Source organism: Drosophila rhopaloa, unplaced genomic scaffold (genome assembly GCF_018152115.1).
Source record: "Drosophila rhopaloa isolate 14029-0021.01 unplaced genomic scaffold, ASM1815211v1 contig_178, whole genome shotgun sequence".
Lineage (NCBI taxonomy): Eukaryota > Metazoa > Arthropoda > Insecta > Diptera > Drosophilidae > Drosophila > Drosophila rhopaloa.
The window spans coordinates 11,778,612-11,799,701 of record NW_025335059.1 but is presented as its reverse complement, the minus strand read 5'-3'; the positions used below and the strand labels follow the sequence as shown (position 1 = coordinate 11,799,701).

The following is a 21,090-nucleotide window of genomic DNA, read 5'->3' as shown; positions in this document are numbered from 1 at the left end:
GTGTTTTTTCTGGTATTCGGTATTTTTTGACAACTTTCCGTTACAAAATTTCGATAATTAAATTGAAATTGAATCATACGATTCTAAATTTAATTAATCGGCGGTACACATAGCAAAATACGATTATAATTTGATTAAAATGTGTAAAAGTTATTTTCCTAGGACTGTAATAAATCCTTTAGCGAATAATCAATAAAAACACAAAAATTATTCATATTTCACCCTACTCGGTTCGTTCCAAAAAGGCTACGATATTAAAGAAGAGAATTGAATAACACATGAATTAAATTGTTATATTGCTCGCCATTTGATTTTATTTAAACTTTTTCAAATTTGTTTACAAGTGTAATCGATAGACTTCAAAACTCAAATCGCTTTGAGTCTTGGCTACATTGTGCCACCACCATATGACGCTGTCCTATTTTAGTACATTTTGCCACAACACAGGCATGTTTAAATACTCGCGCAGCGGTCACACTGTCGATCAGCTGCGCACCGTGAAGTTGTGTACGCGGAAAAGAAACTGCAATTCGTTTGGCAGCCTCTCATCGAAGTAGTTTATAATTCCGGTCGCCAGGATTAATCTTGGCAGAGAGTCGTCGCGCAGCAAACTAGCCAGTTGCCCCGATCCGCGAGAATATTAGTATTAACCCGGGCTTGAGCACCACTGCCAGCAATCCGATACAACAACTCGAGTGTGCGCCCTGCAGCAACAACAAAAACAGAGAGTTACCGTGTGTGTTCGCATTAACAATTTGTTGGCCACATAAAGTAGAAATCGAAATTGGCGAACGAAAGTGCCGCAATTAGTGGTTATATAAATGTAAATCAAACACCGCGCCGTGCAAGAAACTATGTGGATTTGCTCGCAAAGAGTTGACAAAGCGAGAAGAACTAGTTAATATCCACGACCTCTCCAACTGGGAAACTCAATTATAGATCCACCTCGTTAGCATTTCTTTTGTGGATTAAGGCGCGTGTCGTCCATTTGTAAGCAGTCACCAGGAAACCGATCCCTCTACCAAAAAGCAAGGTTAGTTCTGGGTTCTATTTTCGACTTGGGGGCTAGGTGCTGTCGTTTTCCTTATCGCCCCCGAATTCCAAGCAGCATCCCCTTCTGATTGGCCACTTCCCATTGGAACCGATCGCATTTGATCTTGAATAACACGATCTGCTGCATGGGAAATGGGCACCACTATTTGGTTAGTCGCCAGTTATGCAATTGGGGCTCCCCCAATCTTATCACTGGCTGGCACCACGTCGGCGTCTATAAAAAGTTCTTGGCCTGCAGTGCGAACATATGTTGGACAACTTTCTCTTCGAAAACACAACACCACTTGAACATAGTAGTTTTCGGGGAGAAAATATAATGAGATACCTTTCTTTCTGGGATTATAAAGAATATAATACAAATAGCCTACATTTTACTTTCAAGTTTTCTTTAATAAATTAAAATCAATTTTTAAATGGAAATAAATTATCAAATAATTTATCAAAGATAATTTTATTTTTGGTACTACAAGAATTTTTGAGGATGACTCCATTTATTTTGTAATACATTTCCACTTAAAATAAAAGAAAATAAAGTATAGTTTTTTGATGATATTGCAAAAAAAAAAAATAAATAGGAGAACTTTCGATATTGATTTAATTTGTTATTATATTGAACAAAAACAAATTGTTCATTACTTTAAAGATTTCTTCGTCCTCTCACTTTTTAATAAAATAGAGACTATTTAAGCAATTGTTTGCATTTCTGTAACGGAAAATTGTGTAATTTATATTTTAAAGAATAAATGCAGAACAGAATAAAATGCCCTTTTAAATTAAACAACATCCAGATGACACTTTTTACTGTGTGGTCTTCCTTCCCTTTAATAATAATCCACTTGAGCCCAGCCAGCAGGAGTTTTCTGGAACATCCTGTTGCGTTGTCAACGTTTTCTCATTTCCTGACGAGTCTCTGCGCTTTGGTAGAAAGAAAGTACATACTACTACTACTTTCTCGATGGCAGTTGATTTCCTTGGCCTGTTCCCCAGTTTACCAATTTACCAAAATCGAAATGGGCGACATCTGGCTGCGACAGAAACGCAGATACAGATACTGATACAGATACCGAGCGCTATATAAAAACCGGCTGGGGCGTATTACGGTTATGTGAAGAGCGGCAATTTCAAAAATCCAAAACAAATTCCGAAAAAACGCTGTCGGATGACGACTTCATCTTCATCTCCGTCTCAGTCGACAGACAGCATCTGGCTATTAAAAGCAAAAGTGAAAAATGCCACACAGTCCCCGCCGATGCAGTGGCTACAAAAAAAGAAGGAAAAAAACAAAAACATAAACCATAAAACCGCTGCAACAACAAGTGAAGCAGCTTTGTCAAGTGCATTGCCGCTTCCTACTTTTTTTTAGCTGCGCCCGCCGCTTGTTATGTGGCCAGCCGAGTAGAAATATTATTCAATTACAAGCCAATCCAGTTGCCCCGGGCGCCAAGAGTTGCGAAAGAGTTGGTTTGGTTTCTTGTAAATTCATATTCGATTTTTGTGCCAAGCCAAAGTCACATGAAGCTCCGTTGCGGACAGCTCCGATAAAAATAATAGCATCCAGTCATGTCAATGTCAATATTTATATGGATCATCTTTCAATGGGTTTCATTCATTGATTTTTAAACAAACAGAAAAACGTCATACGATATTTACTGAAATTCTTCATATATCTAATACTCTTAATAGAAATTTACTGGAATTGTAGAGAATTTATAAACATAACTCAAAGCCGTTAATGTGCAACATAACAAATAATAATGTTATTAAATGTATATTTATTTTGAATGATGTGAGGTCTAATAATAAATTTGTGGCTTTACTGTTTAATATATCACAAACACTGTTTTATTGCATAATTTTAGGTCAAATATATATTTCATTTTCTCTAAGTCTTTTAATATAATAATTTAACTTTTATTAAAATGGATGCAACACTAAATTAAAACATTAAAAAACTATTATGATGAATTTAATTTGTTTGCTTTTTTCGTAAAGGCTAACTGAAGTAATTTACGACTATTAAGTAAAATTGAAATAAAACATTAATGGTTCATTGATAAATTGTGTTAATGAGACATCTCTTAGGACTGCTATTTTTATGACCGACACTGTAGCCCCATTGATACAAATTCGAGTTCGGATTCCATTGGCGGCGATTTCATAACTTTTGCTCTCACCGCTGCGCCCCTTTGCCTTTGCCCAACTTCGGTTTGGTTTTTTAAACAAATTTATTTTCATTTAACGCTGGGCGCGCTTCTTTTGCGGCTTTATGGCCTGGCATTTTACTCTCTCGTTTCTTTTCTGTTTTCTTGCTCGTAAGCCAACGTAGTTTGGGCAGCAGCAACAATAGGCAGGCATCGACGGACCGAAAAAAAGTGGTTTCAATGCTGGTAACTTTCTCCGCCACCTGCAAAAGCGCGCGACTTACGCGCGTTTTTAACTGCACGCATGCGCAGTTCGCTTGTGGGCTGTATCTCCCTCTTTTTCACTCTCTCTCTCCGTCTTTCTCCCACTGCCTATCTCCTTCTGCTCTTCGTGTTGGCAACAGAAATTGGTCATGTGCTGTGCCGCCTGCGTACGTGAGTGTGTCCGACCGTCCAAAGATTGCGCGATTAGCTAAACGCCCGCCAAGTCGCATGCAAAACGCGTGCGCGATTTTCAGCCTGCAATTTCATCATCATCGTCATGGCAAGCATAATTGTTGGTATTTCTGGCAAATTGCACTGACAAATAGCTAAGCGATGAGCCGTCATGGGTAAACTCGAAAAAAATAAAATTAAGTTAGATATTTGGCTGTGATAATTTGAAATACAAAAACCATCGCTACTTTGAATATGAAAAATCTAAAAGTCGTAGTAAATTCAAATTAAAGATATGCAGTTTTATAAACAACATATAAAATGTATTTAACTTACTTACAAATAAAATTCATGTAATAAATAGCTAACAATTTCCTTTAAAATTCCTATACGTAGTTCAAATAAAATCAAACATATTGCTAGAATTCCTAAAGTTAAGTAGTTAATAATCAACTTTCAAAGGCTTAATTTCAATAGTTTTTCTGAGTGTAATCTTTGGGCATTTAAGGTATTTCACATCTCCTCCCTCTTTGATTTCTGGAATTGAGAGCATGACTTTGGAAATCGTCGTCGCTTTTTTTCGATCACCTTCAAGCGCTATTGCAAAGCCATTCATCCATCCACAATGCATTGATGGCTACACACATTTCCGCCGCTTTAGGCCAACTTCCAGCGAAGGCCAGATGCGAACCCTTTGTTGCGGCTGGTCGTAACGAAAAAATGGGGCTATAAAATCGATGTTCAATCGGCTCGAATTAGTCCGGGGGCCTTAGGCTTCGCCGTAGACTCACTTTGAAATGCAAATATCTCCGGCTCAAGCACAAGCACAAACGCAAATGCAAACATAGCCGTCCGCATGCAAATACAAACAAACCAGCATCACAACCAGCACGCACTTCTGGCATAAACATATCAAAGTTTATGTTTATTAGGCCCGCATTAGTGCCCAAAAAAAGCAAACAAGGCGAAGATGTTGCAGCAACCCAAGCTAATGAAAACTGTGGCACCAGCATGGCTTTTGCAAAGCCAATTAAATCGACAAAGGCTTAAGTTTTCTTTGACAAAATAAGTTTGACAAAAAATGGAAAATTTTAAAGGACAAAATATTGATTTTTGGTTAAACTTTTGGCTTCTAACATACATTATGACTGTTATTTGATACATTGATAATGCCTAATTGGATTGGAACAATCTTAAATTAATCTTGCCAACGGCATTTAATTATTGCACATTAATAAAAGAGATTTCATCATAATAAAACTTACACCATGTTTATGGTTATTGTCCAAAAAGCTGTCTTAAAAGAGGAAGACTGAACCAAGCTGAGTTTTGCATAACTAACTCTCCGATCAAAATGACAGGGGCCACAACTTTTCTTTTTATTTCTGGATTGGATTTCAGTGCTGTTGTTGTAAAATGAGGTCGCCAAAGAAGAAAAACCTGTCACCATTTTCATGTTCAGGGTTCAGGAGTGCCAACAAGTAAACCGTTGCAACTGCCACTGGGTTTTCAGACAGTCCACCAGCTGCAATTGAAGTTGGGGCTTCAGTTTTCGGCTGTCCGTTGACGATTTTTTTTCTTTTGGTTTTTCTCCTTTTTGGCCCCTCAACTCGTTTGGCCGGGCACGTAAAACTCGCCGAACCAAGCAATTGGCACTCCGAAATCGTAGTTGACCGCCTTGAATGCTGATGACTCTTAATGGCAACCAGTGCCAGACGACGCAATATTACCAATGTCCCCCGGTCCCCGATCCGTTGGAAACAAAGCGTAACGCAAGAAAAATGCGTTGCCTTAACATATTGGTTTATGGCATAATCAAGTTACCAACCGGCCAAGTTCGGGGCGGATGCAATTGCAGCTCCCGCTGCCAAGTTGTCTATGTCACATGCTGTTTGCCTTATGCTTATGCTGCTCCTGCACTGAGGAAAATAGTAGAGGCTAATCCCTAGATCTAAAAATGTTATGAAAGATAAATATAATCATATTATAGAAAAGGAAGTTAACTGGTGTTGGTATGAAATATTTATTACAAGTAATACAAATAAAACAGATTTAAAAGCCATTTACAGCTTGTCACATGGTTTAAGAACTTTAAGATATTTTAAGCTCTGATTAGTAAACAGTTGTTTAGTCAAACTAGTTCGATATGAATTTAAACCAGAAGAGGCCTGTATGGTAACAATTTAACCATGTTCGTGCTAGATGCAGTAACATATAAGACATATCCTTTGAACTTTAAAAACGAAAGACCTGTGAATACTTAAATATTTATTTAAGGACTTTAAAGAAAGGAAAGACTTTAAATAAATTACATTTCTTTCTGTGTTAAGCATGTTGTTATTGCCGCTGTTGTATGTGTCGTGATTTTTATTGCCGCCACCCATGGCTAGGCACGTTGTTTATTTACGCCGGTCAAACAATCTTTAAGCAACGACGTTGCAAGCGGGCCAAATATTTGAGCAATGCAGAAGCTGGGCCGGCATTGCTTCCAGCCCCTGGCCCATCCAATAAAACGCCCGTAATTACATTAACCGAAGCGACTTATTCTATGCTCGCCTCTTGTTTGTTAAACTCTCGGCTCTGAGGCAACAAAAACGACAACGGAACGGCCTTTTACCAAAAGGTCTAGCAAATATTGCACAAACGCAGCGCTCAATCTACACTGTTTAATCTACACTCGCCGTTTGTTTGTTGGTAGCTGCCTCGCTTCGTTCTGTTGGTGGGAAGACATTTGATGACCCTCGCACTGGGTATATAATCAAACTTCAAAGTCAGGCCATTATTGGCGAGGTCTTAGCCAGCGCGAGCAGGAAAATATTTATGCAATTTGTAACATTCTTTTTGTGTGCCTCGATTTAATTAATTCCCATAATGTGGGGAAATATTGAAAGGCAGGAGAAGGTGAGGAAGCTCCGGCGATGTCGGATATTTCGCAGATAAGGTTGTAAAAACAAACATGTTCGCAAGTACACATGCGACTGGATGTGAGTGTGCTGGCCATTAATCAGATTATAAATGGTTTATCGAGGAGAAGACAGGACTTATAAATTAATGATATGTGCTTAGCTAAATTAAAACAAGATTCGGATTTATATTACTTATTCTACTTATCTTTGGGTTGTCTACTTTTCTGTACCTTAATCGGATTTGTGATCTTTAATCAGTGTTTCTTCACACTTGATAATCCAATACATTTAAGTCTGCTGCTTGTATTTATACCAAAAGATATCAAAAGTTATTATTTTATCTCTTACAAGTTTTTCAAGTAATAGAAAATATTTATAAATTGTGTTGCAGGTTTATAAATAAGTTGAGTTAAATTTGTAAAAACGTGTTCTGATTGATCAAAATATTTTGCAAATTTTTGGAAAATATAATTTTTTGTTGTTTTATTTTCCGCTTGACGAAGTGCAAAATATTCATGAATTGATGTTTTTCAGCAACTTGTATAATATAATAAGAAATTGGTTTACTGGGCGATATTTATTGTGCACATTTATTCGTCAGCATCCAACGAATAATTTATTTCATATTGAGGTTCTAACGGATGTATAAATTTCTCACACTTTCCTTAACAAAATGATTTGCAATTTTGTGATCAATTTGTTGTTTATCTCATCATCAATGTCAGTTTGTTGGAATTGATCTCAATTTTCAGAAATGAATCATTTTGGGGAAACTTTTAATTACAAGTGTTTTTGCATCAATCAATGGATTTCGTCAGGGGAAAATTCTGCAAAATTAATTAAGTTAATCAAGTGCTTATAACAAAGTAAGCAAATTCGTCAACTGTAAGCCCGCTAAGACAGAAACTCCTCGAACTACCCGCATGGAAGTACTCACACACACTCAGAGCAAATCAATTTCTGTTTAAGCCAGAAAAAGGCATCAGGAGACGGGAAATGAAGGGGAAATGAGTGGGAGGTGGCCCCCGAACTCCCACCCTTTTTTGTCCCCTATCTCAGCGTGTAATCCATGAAGCCGTGTAATATGACTGTGATTGGAAATTGAAATTGCATCCGGCAAACATCAGAGAACCGGCGGAACAGAGCGTCGATAAAAATGCCTTTTCCCTTTCTGAAGGCTGAATTAAAATTCAAATTTGCAACAAGCTGCCAGAAAGCAGAGGCAGCCAACCAAAGTTGGCCACTTTACGAGCGATTATGTGGCAGATGACAGGCGCCAAAAGCATGATGATAATACCGATTCCGATTCAGATAGGGCCTAATGCTAACGATGATGTGTGTGCAGCCACGACATAATGATGTGGGTGCCGCTGTGATTAGAATTGCCGTGTTTTCAAGCCGTTTTGTTGTTGGTTTTGGCCAAATGGCAAACCGAGCATGAAGGCAGCTTTACTTAGCGTGATTGCGAATCGCAGTCCCAGACAGACGGCAACTGAAACTGGGGATGCGCCGCATTGGCAAATAAAACAAACAAAACCTTGGCCAAAACATCGCCTATGGCGGCGCATTTCAATTATGGTTTATTTAATAATAGCTTGGATTGCTTAATTTGTTAACAAAGGTTTTTCAAGTCGCATTCGCAGTCACAGTCGCAGTCATTTTAATGGGCAATTAACCGGATCGCTTCTGCTGTGGCGGCGGGCTCCATCAATTAGCTGGCTGCCAGCGCTGAAATACTTCATATTATTTATAATATATGCAACCGCATTAAAACAAAATAATGCCTAGTTGCCCGCACGTGCCGATACCGAAAAAGTCGATTAACCAAGCCGACACGCAGATGAGATACTTTCAACAAGGCGATCTTCGTTTCCGAGGAACAAATTAACATAAATTGAATATGAAATAGATTTATATATTATTCATTGGCACAGCAGCGAGTTCCCAGAAGGGAATACCATTAATCCGGGCTGACAAACGAATGGTATTGAACAATTTTAGTCTGAGGACGAAAGCAAGGGGATGTTCACAATTAAGCTGTTGAATGCCAAAAATTAAAATACAATGGCCAGCATGAGTTGTAATGAGCAGACATATTTCCTCATTAAGAATCTTGGAATAATTTAGTTTTTGAAATTCCTACAAATATTTTATGGTTAAAGGAGGTACGGTTTTGCTTTCAGTTATTAAATTTAAAAACCATAAAACGAGGAACTAACATAATATTTTTACAGATTTGTTATCTTAGTTTTATCTTAATACTGATAAGATTTGTTGTGTAGATTATCTCAACAGATTAATCGTATCTGTATTCAAACATTTACATTGGAGTTTAATTGGATTTCTAAAGATTGTATTAAGTTTTCGTTTTAACAAGTAAAAAATGTAATATTGTTTGTACTCGTTTACCATTTAACTGATGCTTGATACATTTCATTGCAAATTAAGTTTTACTCCATTTAATTCTACATTTTGAGGGAAATTTCCATAAAAGTTTCTCCACCGAATTCTATCAAGCTTTTTAGTGAGATTTCTAATCTTTGTGAGCCAACCCCAAGCCCTCGTTTTCTTCCTCTTTAAAACCAATGAAGGCTATAAAACCCCAAAAAAAAACTTTCTATTTCATTGCGAATGGTTCCGGTTTTTCGTTCAAAGCGTTTTCGGCTTTATGGTCGCTCTTTGGACGGTTAACGGCGTTGTGGTCAACGCGAATCGATGGACCAACAGCCAAGTGGGTCAATGTCAAGTGCTGGCCAAGAGGATGAGGTGATGATATCGCGATGCTGGAGCACCTGATTAACATAAGCTATTGACACATGTCAGTCTCAGCATCGTAAAAACAACAAAAAGAAACGACTAAAAGATTTTTTAAATGTTCGGTCTTATCATCTTTAACTTTGATTTATTTTAATTTAAAATCCAACAGTTTGCAAAAGTTTTTCCTTTGCTGCATGAGGAAAGAAGCAGGGAACAGGCTGAAAAAATATCGTTTGATGTACAAAGTCTGAGGGTTTTGCTTTGTTTAACTTTACCGTTGTTTCGTTCAGAAAACACAACTGTTTTTAGACTTCTTTCGGGTCTTTTTTTGGCCCGCCTCGCTTGCATACAAATTAGCAGCATTCGCATTTTTGGTAGAAAGTAAAACTGTTTTTTTCTTCTCATCGCCGTTTGAGTGTGTCGTTTTATTAATTTATTTATTTGTGCCTCACGCGACAACTTTTACTTTTTGTTTGGCAACTTGTAAATTACACAAAACTGCTGCAAACCAAGAAAAAGCTTTAAAAATTGTTTCAGATTTATTCCTTTTCTCTTTTCCCAATTTAAATGGAAAATGTTTTCGCCTTAATGTACATGCCAAATGTTTTTGATTGCTTTGGACTTGATTCGAGTGTAGTGTGTATCTGAGGGCGCCCAATGAATATATTGCCAATAACTGATAAGAATTTGGCTTGGAAGCGCCATCGAAACCAAATAAAATGGCTAAAATATCAACGTCAATAGCAAAGTGCGATCTACACAATGTTGTATCTTTTTCCATATTGACTTTGACCTTGTTTCCAATCTAATCGACCTGAATGGGGCCACTTTCTACAGCACTTGCCCATCAATCCCATTTAACCCCTTTTTGTGTGCCAGTTCAGATCTATTTGTGCGTTATCAATCTTACAACATCAACCGGCAACTGGTGGTAATGAGTTGTCCTCAATCCCACGCCACTTGTAATTGCCTTAACGCAAATAGTTTGGCCTGCCGGATGAGTCACAATCTTCGCTAACTGCCATTAGCAGTGCAATCAAGTTTTGATCAAAAAGAAGTAGAACAAGTGGCCACATGACTCACGCTCTTTATTGCACTCTAGCCAAAAGATTTGTGGAGAAAGGAGGCGGAAAACAAGTTGCAAGATTGAAGATTTCCAGACACGACGGCTACGCGTAAAAGATACATCCATCCGGTTCCTCAGGCAATATATTCTAGGTATTTTACAATGAAAACCGGCTAAGTGAACTCGATCGCATTATTGTTAAGATATATATATATATTTGTTTCTTGGAAATACTCAAAATTAAATCAATTACTCAGAGAAATAATCTTAAAAAAAGTTCACACTACTTTAAACGCAACAAGTAAACTAAGAATTGATATAAAAATGTGATACATTTTTTTGGGCTAACCGCATAAAATTAACTATGAGTGTACAGTTATCATAAAAAAATTTAGAGATTATTAAAAAAAACAATAAAAAAAGACAAATATTTACTCTTTGACTATAAAAATTATTTATGAGGGACATTTCTGCTGAACAACTGCTGTTATATAAGAGAAAGCAAATCCATAAAACGCCGTCGAAGCACCTAAATATTAATTGGATAAATTAATGCATGGCCACGCCAAGTGTCCCCCGACTTTAGAACTTAACGAGGACGGAAGCTAACTTCGGCAAGCCGAAGTTTTAATACCCTTGCAGACTTTGACGAAATTGCTAAAAGTGAAAAAGTAGCGAAAGGAATAAGGTATACATAAGTAAACTAGATTTGCATCGTTTCAAGTCAATTGCTTTTATACTGCAAAAATGTCATATACAAATAGAAAAAGGGATACTTTCACAGCCTTTAACAATTTTTTCCTATCTCCTTTAAGATATAGACTTCCGAGCGGCAAGCGCTTTTACCCTAATCAAGATATGCGTAAATAAATAAGAATTGGAAAATTTTATGTTAGTAGCTTACACACTGCGCGAAAAATTCTGATAATCATCAAATTTGGACCGATTTCACCCTATTGTTCCTATGGGAGCTATAGGATATAGACGTCCGATCGGCACGCGCTTTCACCTTGATCAATGTATGCATAAAAAAATAGGATTTGGAAAGATTCATGTCAATAGCTTGTATACTGCGTGAAATATCCTAAAAATCATTAAATTTTAACCGATTTTACCCTTTTGTTCCTATGGGAGCTATAGGATATAGATGTCCGATCGTCACGCGCTTTTACTCTGATCAAGGTACGCATAAAATAATAAGATTTGGAAAGATTTATGTCAATAGCTTTTACACTGCGCGAAATATCTTCCATTCTTGCAAGTTATATCCGATTGTTCCTATGGGAGCTATAGGATATAGACATCCGATCGGGGCGGTTTTCAAACTTGATCTGCGTACACTTGTTTTAGGACGACTGTGAAAGTTTCAGATCGCTAAGCTTTTAAACTGAGCTCGCAAACGGTATTGAAACAGACGGACAGACGGACAGACGGACATGGCTATATCGACTCCCCTATTGATCCTGATCAAGAATATATATACTTTATAGGGTCGGAAACGTCTCCTTCACTGCGTTACAAACTTCTGACCAAAATTATAATACCCTCTGCAAGGGTATAAAAAAAGGTAGGGAATGGAACCTGCCTGGCAATGTGTAATTTTCTGCCTTTTTTTCTCATTTGTTATCGTATATATTGTCTCTAGAGATTTGACTTGAAATTTTTGTCCGTATACATCAGGTGGCAAATTTTGAAAACTTTCTTTGTTTTTGGGCAGAAATTAATTGGCGGATTGCTTTAACACAAATAATAAACAAACTGGGGCAATTTATTATTGAATACAACACCGGGGAAGAAAAGCACATAAACAAATGCGACTGACGCCCGAATGAATTCCATGGGAAAGTACTAGATTTTTGGAGGTCTACAAAGTCCAAACTTCTACTCATGTCGAACAAATCGAAAGCCCCAAATAACAACAAACAATAATAAATCATAGGTGTTAATTGCAATAATTTGCATGAGGTCAAATTCAATGCGCAGCAGTCGAAAATAATTTGAAGGAAATCGGTTTGGCTATTAGAAATATATTTCAAATTCCAGACAGAAAATATAACTTCGTCTAAAGCGATTATTCGTATTTCAGGATAATGTAGTACTTATGTATATTTTATTCTTATTATTTTCTTAATCAGAAGAGAGATCGGTTAATCGGATTAACTCGTTTAGTGCTTTCTTGTGCATTATCTCTTAGCATCGCTGTGCTAAATTCTTATGTGTTAATTACCAGAAAATTTGTGCAAAAACAATACCGAATTATATGGAAAATTTCCGTGGCCATAAATAAACATGCTGTATGCCAAAGATTCCGGGAAAACCCATTCACCCACTCCCCAAAAAGCAGACGAAGACAGATAATGACGCATCGCGATCTCCCTGTATTCTGATTTCTGGGTAGCCCGACAATTGAACGCACACCCATTGGGCATATTAATTGGGATTGGTAAAGTGGCGGCCTGTTCAATTTGGGAAATGCAAATGCTGCACGCGTCTCTCGATGTTTTCGCAGAATTTTGGTTTTATTAGGTCCCCAATCAACTGGGGACAGCAACAATGGCACTTGGGTTTTACCCCGATTTCTTGTTGGGGTCCCTGTAGAGTTCCTCTCGAGGGTATTGCCTTTCTCGCCGCTGTTTAATCTAAATAATTATCGCACTCAACCATTCGACAATTTTGTTTTTCAATTGAAAAACGAATAAAGTTATTATTTTGACAAATAGCCAAAAAAAAAAGGAAACGAAATATGTACCAACATTGTTTACTTTCAAAATATCCACTTTCAAAGCATTAGATTAATCTGAAAGCAGAATTGTATATAATTGAATGTCATGACAATTACTTTAACAGGAACAGTTTTTTTTAAGTTTGTTTTTTGAACAAACATCAACATGTATTTTTAAATATTACTTACCTTATTTTGCTTATATTAGATTAGAACCGAAATGAACTTCCATTGAAATGTTAGTTTATTTATTTTAAAAGAATATAACACCAGTTGACTTAATTTGATTATACTAGATTAGAAATTATGTCATCCCGCGTCATAAAAAGTTAAAAAGGTTGGCCTTTGAATGTTTTCTTAAAAAATAAATGGTTTTACAAATGTATGTTAAATTTCGTGCAAAGTCTGACTTGGTGGATATTTTGTATCTATTTACTTGTCGGTTTCCTTTACTCACTGTTGAATCGTCAAGTTTTCTTGCCGCATTGGAATACAAGTATTTATTTTAGTAGTTATTCCCCTGCTCAAATCTCTTCCCCCACAATTGTGTTGTGTGGCCATAAGGTTGAGGTCGGCCGCAACATCCGTTCGGCGAGTGCTTTCAAATGTAAACGAAAAAGTATGCAAAACAATGCAGCCCCACAGATACTTTTGCGTACACACGCACGCCGGAGCGTTTGTTGCCAAATGGAAAGGTCTCCGGTCTCCCGCCCCTTGGCCCTCCGTCCTTGCCCCAAAACAGTTTTCTTCTATTTCTCCGGATTTAGACATTTCGCCATTCAACAGATATTAGCGGCGCCCTCGTTAATTGTTGTTGCCCGCTACTTCTGTTGTAAACAGACCGAAAATAAACATTTGAATAAAAATGAAAAATTTGTCTAATTTCTCGTTGGGCTTTGGCAATTCCAACTCTGAATTTACGTCACTGGGACCCACTCCACTCGGTTCCTGTCGTGTTTTTCACACTTATTTGATGGACTTTTGATAGCAAACAACCGCAACGGGAGTAAAAACATTTGCTGAGGGACTTTGTTCTAGTGCGAATTCCATTTTACTCGGTTCGGCTCCGCACCTATCATCTGTTCAATTGTATTCAATGAGATTCGAAGCAGGAAATTGGAGAAAATTGGACCAGAAAAACAGGAAAATGTCTTAAATGCATACACAAGTGGGGTCAAAACATTTAACAGGAAAATAAGATAGTATTAGTATTTATACAAAATATTCTAAAAACCAGACCTAAAAGTAAAAAACGTTGTTCAAAATTAGAAATTTAAAGCATTCTAAATTTGTACATAATTCTGGACCAATTGCCACATTAGAGAATCTTTTTTAGGTGTATTACCAAAAAAAAATGTAAATAAAGCAAAATCCAGAATTGTCACACATGGGACAATATTTGAATATTTCATTTATTTTTATGGACGTGCTCGTTCACAATTTTTTCGCATTAAGTGGAGACTCTTCCACGGAATTGGCGCTTACTTAAAATCCCCTCACGATTTTTGCTAAGACAAACAAATGATGATATCTTTATACTCGATTTCTGTACTGAACACATGTATTCAAACATGATCTTGATCTACTCCCACTCTCAGCCCTGGCCTTTGGCCACAGGAAGACCCCTCCTCCGATTTTCGCCATAAAACACCTACCAAAAATAACCCCAACAACTGCCGGGCATTCGCGGGCCTTCCATTTTAGCCACAGCCAATGAGAAAAAGAAACATTACTTTTTTTGTTTTGAATATTGAGGGAATTGTTTATGCTTCGCACTTTTAACGATCGCGCTTGGACGCTTCAGTTGTTCCTACTGCCCCTTCGACATGTAACACTCATGTTCGCGTCAATAAAAATAATTGAGATCTTTCAGCTAGATGCAGACTTCAGGGAAAACTTCAGAAGGGGATGAAGCTGGAAACTGTTGCACTTTCTGATGGAAATTTTTAGGCAATTGATAATACCTGCTCCGAAAAGCATTCCAAATGTACGTCGTTAATGCAAATAGCTGAAATAATATTGAATTTCGAGTCGTAAACTATACTTTTAAAATTTTAAAACAAAGTCGTTCATCTTAATGGATGCTAATTTAAAGGGCCTAAAACTAAATTAATTTGGTTAAAATAATCTTACCTAAATTATCCTGGAAATAAAGGCGTTACTTATTCAGTGAACCATAGGAAGTATCGTTTGTAAATCGAAAGGTTGATTGTACAAGCAATTTTTCAAAATAAAGTAGAGGTTCATAAACTAGCCGACCCATTAATTAGAATAAAAAAGTTGTACCTGAATTTTTAAAAATTTACTAAGAGATTACAGAACAACTAAAAAAATCTGGCGAGAGCAACAATTTTTATAAAGATTAATGCATAATTTGATATATTTTTATTTTTTTTTTTTGTTGTTGTTCTGTAATATTACAAACACAAAGGCTAATTAATTTCGAGAAGTGAATGTTAATTCATACAAATTTTAAGCCTCTTATGTTCCATTTACAATAATTGTTTTTTCCCATTTTGCTGTCCTCCCAATGAGATTACCTCTTGAGATCCCGTTGGGAATCAAATTCCTGCGAGTGTACAGTGCATTTAAAAGGATGCCCGATCCCCGAGTGCTGGTGATGGTTTATGGCCCCAAGGCTTCGGATTACACAATTCTCAGCCACTTTGATGCTGGTACTCGCACTCGTAAATTCCGGAATCCGACATCGCCTCTTGGCGTGCCAAAGTGGCATTTGATTTATTTAGCATATTTATTTGTTTATTTTTTCTCCATCTTTCTCTTTTTACAACAAAATGTAAAACATTGTTTATGGACGCCAGATAGTCGTTCCAAAAGATTACTGTGCGCCGGCGCAGCGTTGAGGCGGGACTCTTTGAATATTTATGGCGCGTTGTCTAACTGGGGGGCAGTAGCAGTAGCATCAGGATAGATGGATGGTTCGGAGCAGGCCATTTTTATTTTATATGCCTGGCACGTGGTGGGCGAGCGATCGTCCGGCGAGATTGCCCAATGGCTTAATTAAGCCAGCCGCAAACTCCCGCGGCATGCGGAACTTGGAACTTGGCCCGGCTTAAACTATCAATCATGGATTTGCATCGGCTGGACGGGGAATGGAGGGGGTAACGTTGGGATTGAGGCGGGGCAGAGCTCAAGGACACGCAGCCCGTTCAAATCCGCTTAGTGTAATAACGTGTTTCTCCGTTTCCTTTCCAAGAGGGTTCGTCGTTATCGCCTGAGCCTGCGGGCCTGTGAATGTGTCAACAGTTAAATCGATATGTTTTTTCCCTGTTGATATAGTTAACTCGCATTTGCCTTTTCCCCTGCCTTTGCTGCCTTGATTATGTAGCGCACAAAAGTTGACTGGCCTGGCCCGCATCCTGGCCTTAAATGTCCTTGGGGTGGAAAAAACATAAAAGGCTGACCGCTCTCGGTAATTGAGAGAAAACCCAGTGAGAAGTGCGTTAACTGACAGGCGGATGTACACTTTTTTTCTCCACAGCCAGCCAAGATTGGCCAGATCTGGACGGGATTCGGAAGCGCCGCAGCCATGATAGGACGTTTGTTTCGCGCCCACGGCGAGTTCTGTGCCTCGCATCCCTGGGAGGTCATCGTGGCCCTGCTGACCATCACGGCCTGCATGCTGACGGTGGACAAGAATAACACCCTGGATGCGAGTAGTGGTCTGGGCGCGGCCACCGCCTCAGCCGCCGCCGCTGGAGGATCTGGAGCCAGTGGAGCGGCCATCCCGCCAGCGTCGGTGGGAGGATCGGCCACGTCCAGCCGGCACAGACCCTGCCACGGCTGGAGCCAGTCCTGCGATGGCCTGGAGGCGGAGTACAATGCCGCCGACGTCATCCTGATGACCATCGTGCGCTGCACCGCCGTGCTCTACTGCTACTACCAGTTCTGCAGCCTCCACCGGCTGGGATCCAAATATGTGTTGGGTGAGTACTGATGGCATTACATCACTTGGCCGCCTTGATTCGTTTGGAGAGGGGGCACGTGTGTTGACCAAAGTGGTTAGAACGCTGCTATTGTCTGTCCCCACCCTGAACTATTTTGGTGGCCCCCCCAAAAAGCTGGGAAAAAACGCAAACCACACAAGACTGGAATGTTTGGCCAAGATTTTAGAGGTGGGGCAGACAGCGGCAACCTGAAGTCGGCGAGCGGAGCTCCCTGGCATTTCTCACGTGCGCTCTAAACGATTCGACCTCCGTCCACTAATGCGTCCGACTCATGCGACTTCTCTTTCAGGCATCGCCGGCCTCTTCACGGTCTTCTCCAGCTTCATCTTCACGACGGCCATCATCAAGTTCCTGGGCAGCGACATCTCCGAACTGAAGTGAGTACGCTTACAATTGATTCAAAAATGGCAATTCATTGAAACATGTCTTGAAACACGTTTTTTTTCTATTTTAGTTTTAAGTTTTTTTTGGGAGAAAAGCCTTTAATCATATTATTGTCACTTTGATGTAATTTTTTAAACTTTTAAAACTCAGTAATTATCTATATGCTTAAATTTATATAAGCAAGTTCAGCCTCCATAGCCTCCATAAATTAATTACATTATAACTCTATTAGTAATTAGTAACTAAATATTTGAAATTTCTTAGGAATTAAGTACTTTAACAGATGATTGTTTGCTTTCCTATGTTCTTAGGTTGTTATTCAAAAACGTATTAGGAAACCATTTAATTATAAAATATGTATTTCTAAAATCCTAGACTTTGAAATGTTTGGTAAATGTGCTAATTAAATTAACCATTGAACACGCTTTCCCCCAACTTTCAGGGACGCCCTGTTCTTCTTGCTGCTGGTCATCGACCTGTCCAACTCGGGTCGACTGGCCCAGCTGGCCCTTTCGGGCAGCAACCAGGCGGAGGTGACGCAGAACATTGCCCGGGGACTGGAGCTCCTGGGACCGGCAATCTCCCTGGACACCATTGTGGAGGTGTTGCTGGTGGGCGTGGGCACGCTGTCGGGTGTCCAGCGTCTGGAGGTGCTCTGCATGTTCGCCGTGCTCTCGGTGCTGGTCAACTACGTGGTTTTCATGACCTTCTACCCCGCCTGCCTGTCGCTGATCTTCGACCTGTCCCGCTCCGGCGTTGATATGTCCGTGGTGCGGGAGAAGGCCAAGGGTTCGCTGCTACTTAAGTCACTCACCGAGGAGGAGCAGAAGGCCAATCCGGTGCTGCAGCGCGTCAAGCTGATCATGACCACCGGCCTCATGGCCGTGCACATCTACAGCCGCGTGGCCTTTTCCGGCAGCGACTACGATTCCGTGGACAAGACGCTTTCGCCCACGCTAAGCCTGAATGTGAGCAACAATCGCACGGAGTCGGGCGAGATCACCGACATCATCATCAAGTGAGTCTAAATGATGGGAATCCATATTTCATAAACCAATTATTAACAATTTGTCTGCCCTTTTCCAGGTGGTTAACTATGAGTGCCGATCACATAGTAATCTCCATTGTTCTCATCGCCTTGGTGGTTAAATTCATTTGCTTCGACAATCGCGATCCCCTGCCGGATCAGCTGCGCCAATCAGGTCCAGTGGCCATCGCGGCCAAGGCTTCTCAGACCACTCCGATTGAGGAGGAGCAGGATACGCAAAAGAGGCAGCCGGAGATCAGTGCAGTTCCAGCTGTTGTCCGTGCACCACTGTTCACCATTGAAGAGCAAAGCTCGGCCAATGTTTCCACACAGACGGAGTTACTGCCTCTACGCCATCGACTAGTCGGCCCAATCAGGCCGCCACGACCACTGCAGGAATGTTTGGACATCCTAAATTCCACTGAAGATGGCAGTGGACCCGCTTCCTTAAGTGACGAGGAAATCGTGTCCATTATCCAGGCAGGCGGCACCCACTGTCCGCTTTACAAGATCGAATCCGTGCTGGACGACCCGGAGAGGGGAGTGCGAATCCGGCGACAGATCATCTCAGGACGAGCCAAGATGCAGGTGGGTCGGCTGGATGGTTTGCCCTATGAGCACCTTGACTATCGCCGAGTGCTTAACGCCTGTTGCGAGAACATCCTGGGCTACGTACCCATTCCAGTGGGCTATGCCGGACCCCTTCTGCTGGACGGAGAGACCTTTTACGTGCCCATGGCAACCACTGAGGGAGCGTTAGTTGCGTCCACGAATCGGGGATGCAAAGCTCTGTCCGTTCGCGGAGTTCGATCCGTCGTGGAGGACGTGGGCATGACCCGGGCGCCGTGTGTACGATTCCCCAGTGTTGCCCGTGCAGCGGAGGCCAAATCTTGGATCGAAAGCGATGAGAACTATCAGCTGGTAAAGACGGAGTTCGATTCCACATCACGATTTGGTCGCCTGAAGGATTGCCACATTGCCATGGATGGACCACAGCTTTATATTCGTTTTGTGGCCATCACAGGGGACGCCATGGGCATGAACATGGTGTCCAAGGGCGCCGAGATGGCCCTGCGCCGCATCAAGCGCCAGTTTCCCGACATGCAGATCATCTCGCTGAGTGGAAACTTCTGCTGCGACAAGAAGCCTGCAGCCATTAACTGGATCAAGGGACGTGGCAAGCGGGTGGTCACCGAGTGCACCATATCGGCGGCCACGCTGCGCTCCGTGCTGAAAACGGATGCCAAGACACTGGTAGAGTGCAACAAGCTGAAGAATATGGGCGGCAGCGCCATGGCCGGCAGCATTGGTGGCAACAATGCCCATGCCGCAAACATGGTAACTGCCGTCTTCCTGGCCACTGGGCAGGATCCCGCCCAGAACGTCACCTCGAGCAACTGCTCCACTGCCATGGAGTGCTGGGCGGAGAATAGCGAGGACCTGTACATGACCTGCACGATGCCCTCGCTGGAGGTGGGCACTGTGGGCGGTGGCACCGGGCTGCCCGGGCAGAGCGCCTGTTTGGAAATGCTCGGCGTAAGGGGCGCACATGCTACCCGGCCGGGGGACAATGCCAAGAAGCTGGCCCAGATCGTCTGCGCTACGGTCATGGCTGGTGAACTGAGCCTGATGGCCGCGCTGGTCAACAGCGATCTAGTCAAAAGTCACATGCGTCACAATCGGTAAGTTATAAATACTTTGGCCTTTGGGTGTGAGCTAAAGTAGCTATGCTTTTTCAAATAACAAGTATGAAAACGAAATCATTTCTTTTGCTATGTAAATTCATGGAAAGCTGATAATAATCTTAAATAGCTCAAGCGAAAAGGTTATCTTGTAATGATTCAAGACTGTTTAAATGTAATAGAGTTGTTAACAATACTTGTTATTTTATTTTTGAATATTTAACTTTCAGTAGTTTTTTTTTTTGTTTTTTGAAATCCTAGTTTTCTTCTTACTAGCCCTACTAACAATTACTTATAATTGAAGTATTTAATTGTTATATGATCTCCTTTTTTTTGCAGCTCCTCCGTCGCCGTGAGCAGCGCCAACAACCCCCTCAACGTGACCGTATCCAGCTGCAGCACCATCAGCTAAGATTGGGCGTTCCAGGGGCGCCACTTTTACCCTTTTGTACATAGTCTTTTACCGGGCAGGCCAGGCGTTGCAACTCACTTCTTTAGGTGTTACCTTGTAGTTGACTGTTATACAAATTGCTTGATAAATAACCTGATTGGCCAGGCCAAGGAACCGAACAGCAGCCTCCTCCAGATCGGCGAATCCTTTCAAGCCGGAGCTGTGAGCGTAGGATGGGATGATCTGTATCCACTATTGCTGCTACTTCCACTTAGATTGTACGTTTCGACATAACGCTATTTTTTTCTACCAATATAACTAAATACTTAATGAAGATCCGCTGGAGTCGTCCCCTCCAGATGCCAGTCAGTGGAGCTATGACCAGGACTAGTTCAAGCGCTGAACTTGTAAAAAGTATTTCCTAAGCGAAAAGTAGTACATAGGGTTTGTATAGTGACTAAATTAAAACGTTTAATTAGAGCGAATACGATCGATATCAATATCTTAATTTCTGTTTTCGTTTTTAACAAAAAAATATAAACACAAAGCGTAATGGAT

The 21,090-nt window shown here is 40.4% G+C and overlaps 1 protein-coding gene across 1 annotated transcript; it reads left to right on the top strand.

Moving 5' to 3' along the window:
- Positions 1–460: 460 nt before the first annotated feature.
- On the top strand, positions 461–21,089 carry LOC108040680 (3-hydroxy-3-methylglutaryl-coenzyme A reductase). Its single transcript, XM_017118249.2, has 6 exons — positions 461–1,033; positions 16,583–17,027; positions 17,338–17,425; positions 17,875–18,450; positions 18,519–20,141; positions 20,481–21,089. The coding sequence occupies exons 2-6, from the start codon at positions 16,631–16,633 to the stop codon at positions 20,551–20,553; spliced, it is 2,757 nt and encodes a 918-aa protein (XP_016973738.1). The 5' UTR covers positions 461–1,033; positions 16,583–16,630; the 3' UTR covers positions 20,554–21,089.
- Position 21,090: the final 1 nt, after the last annotated feature.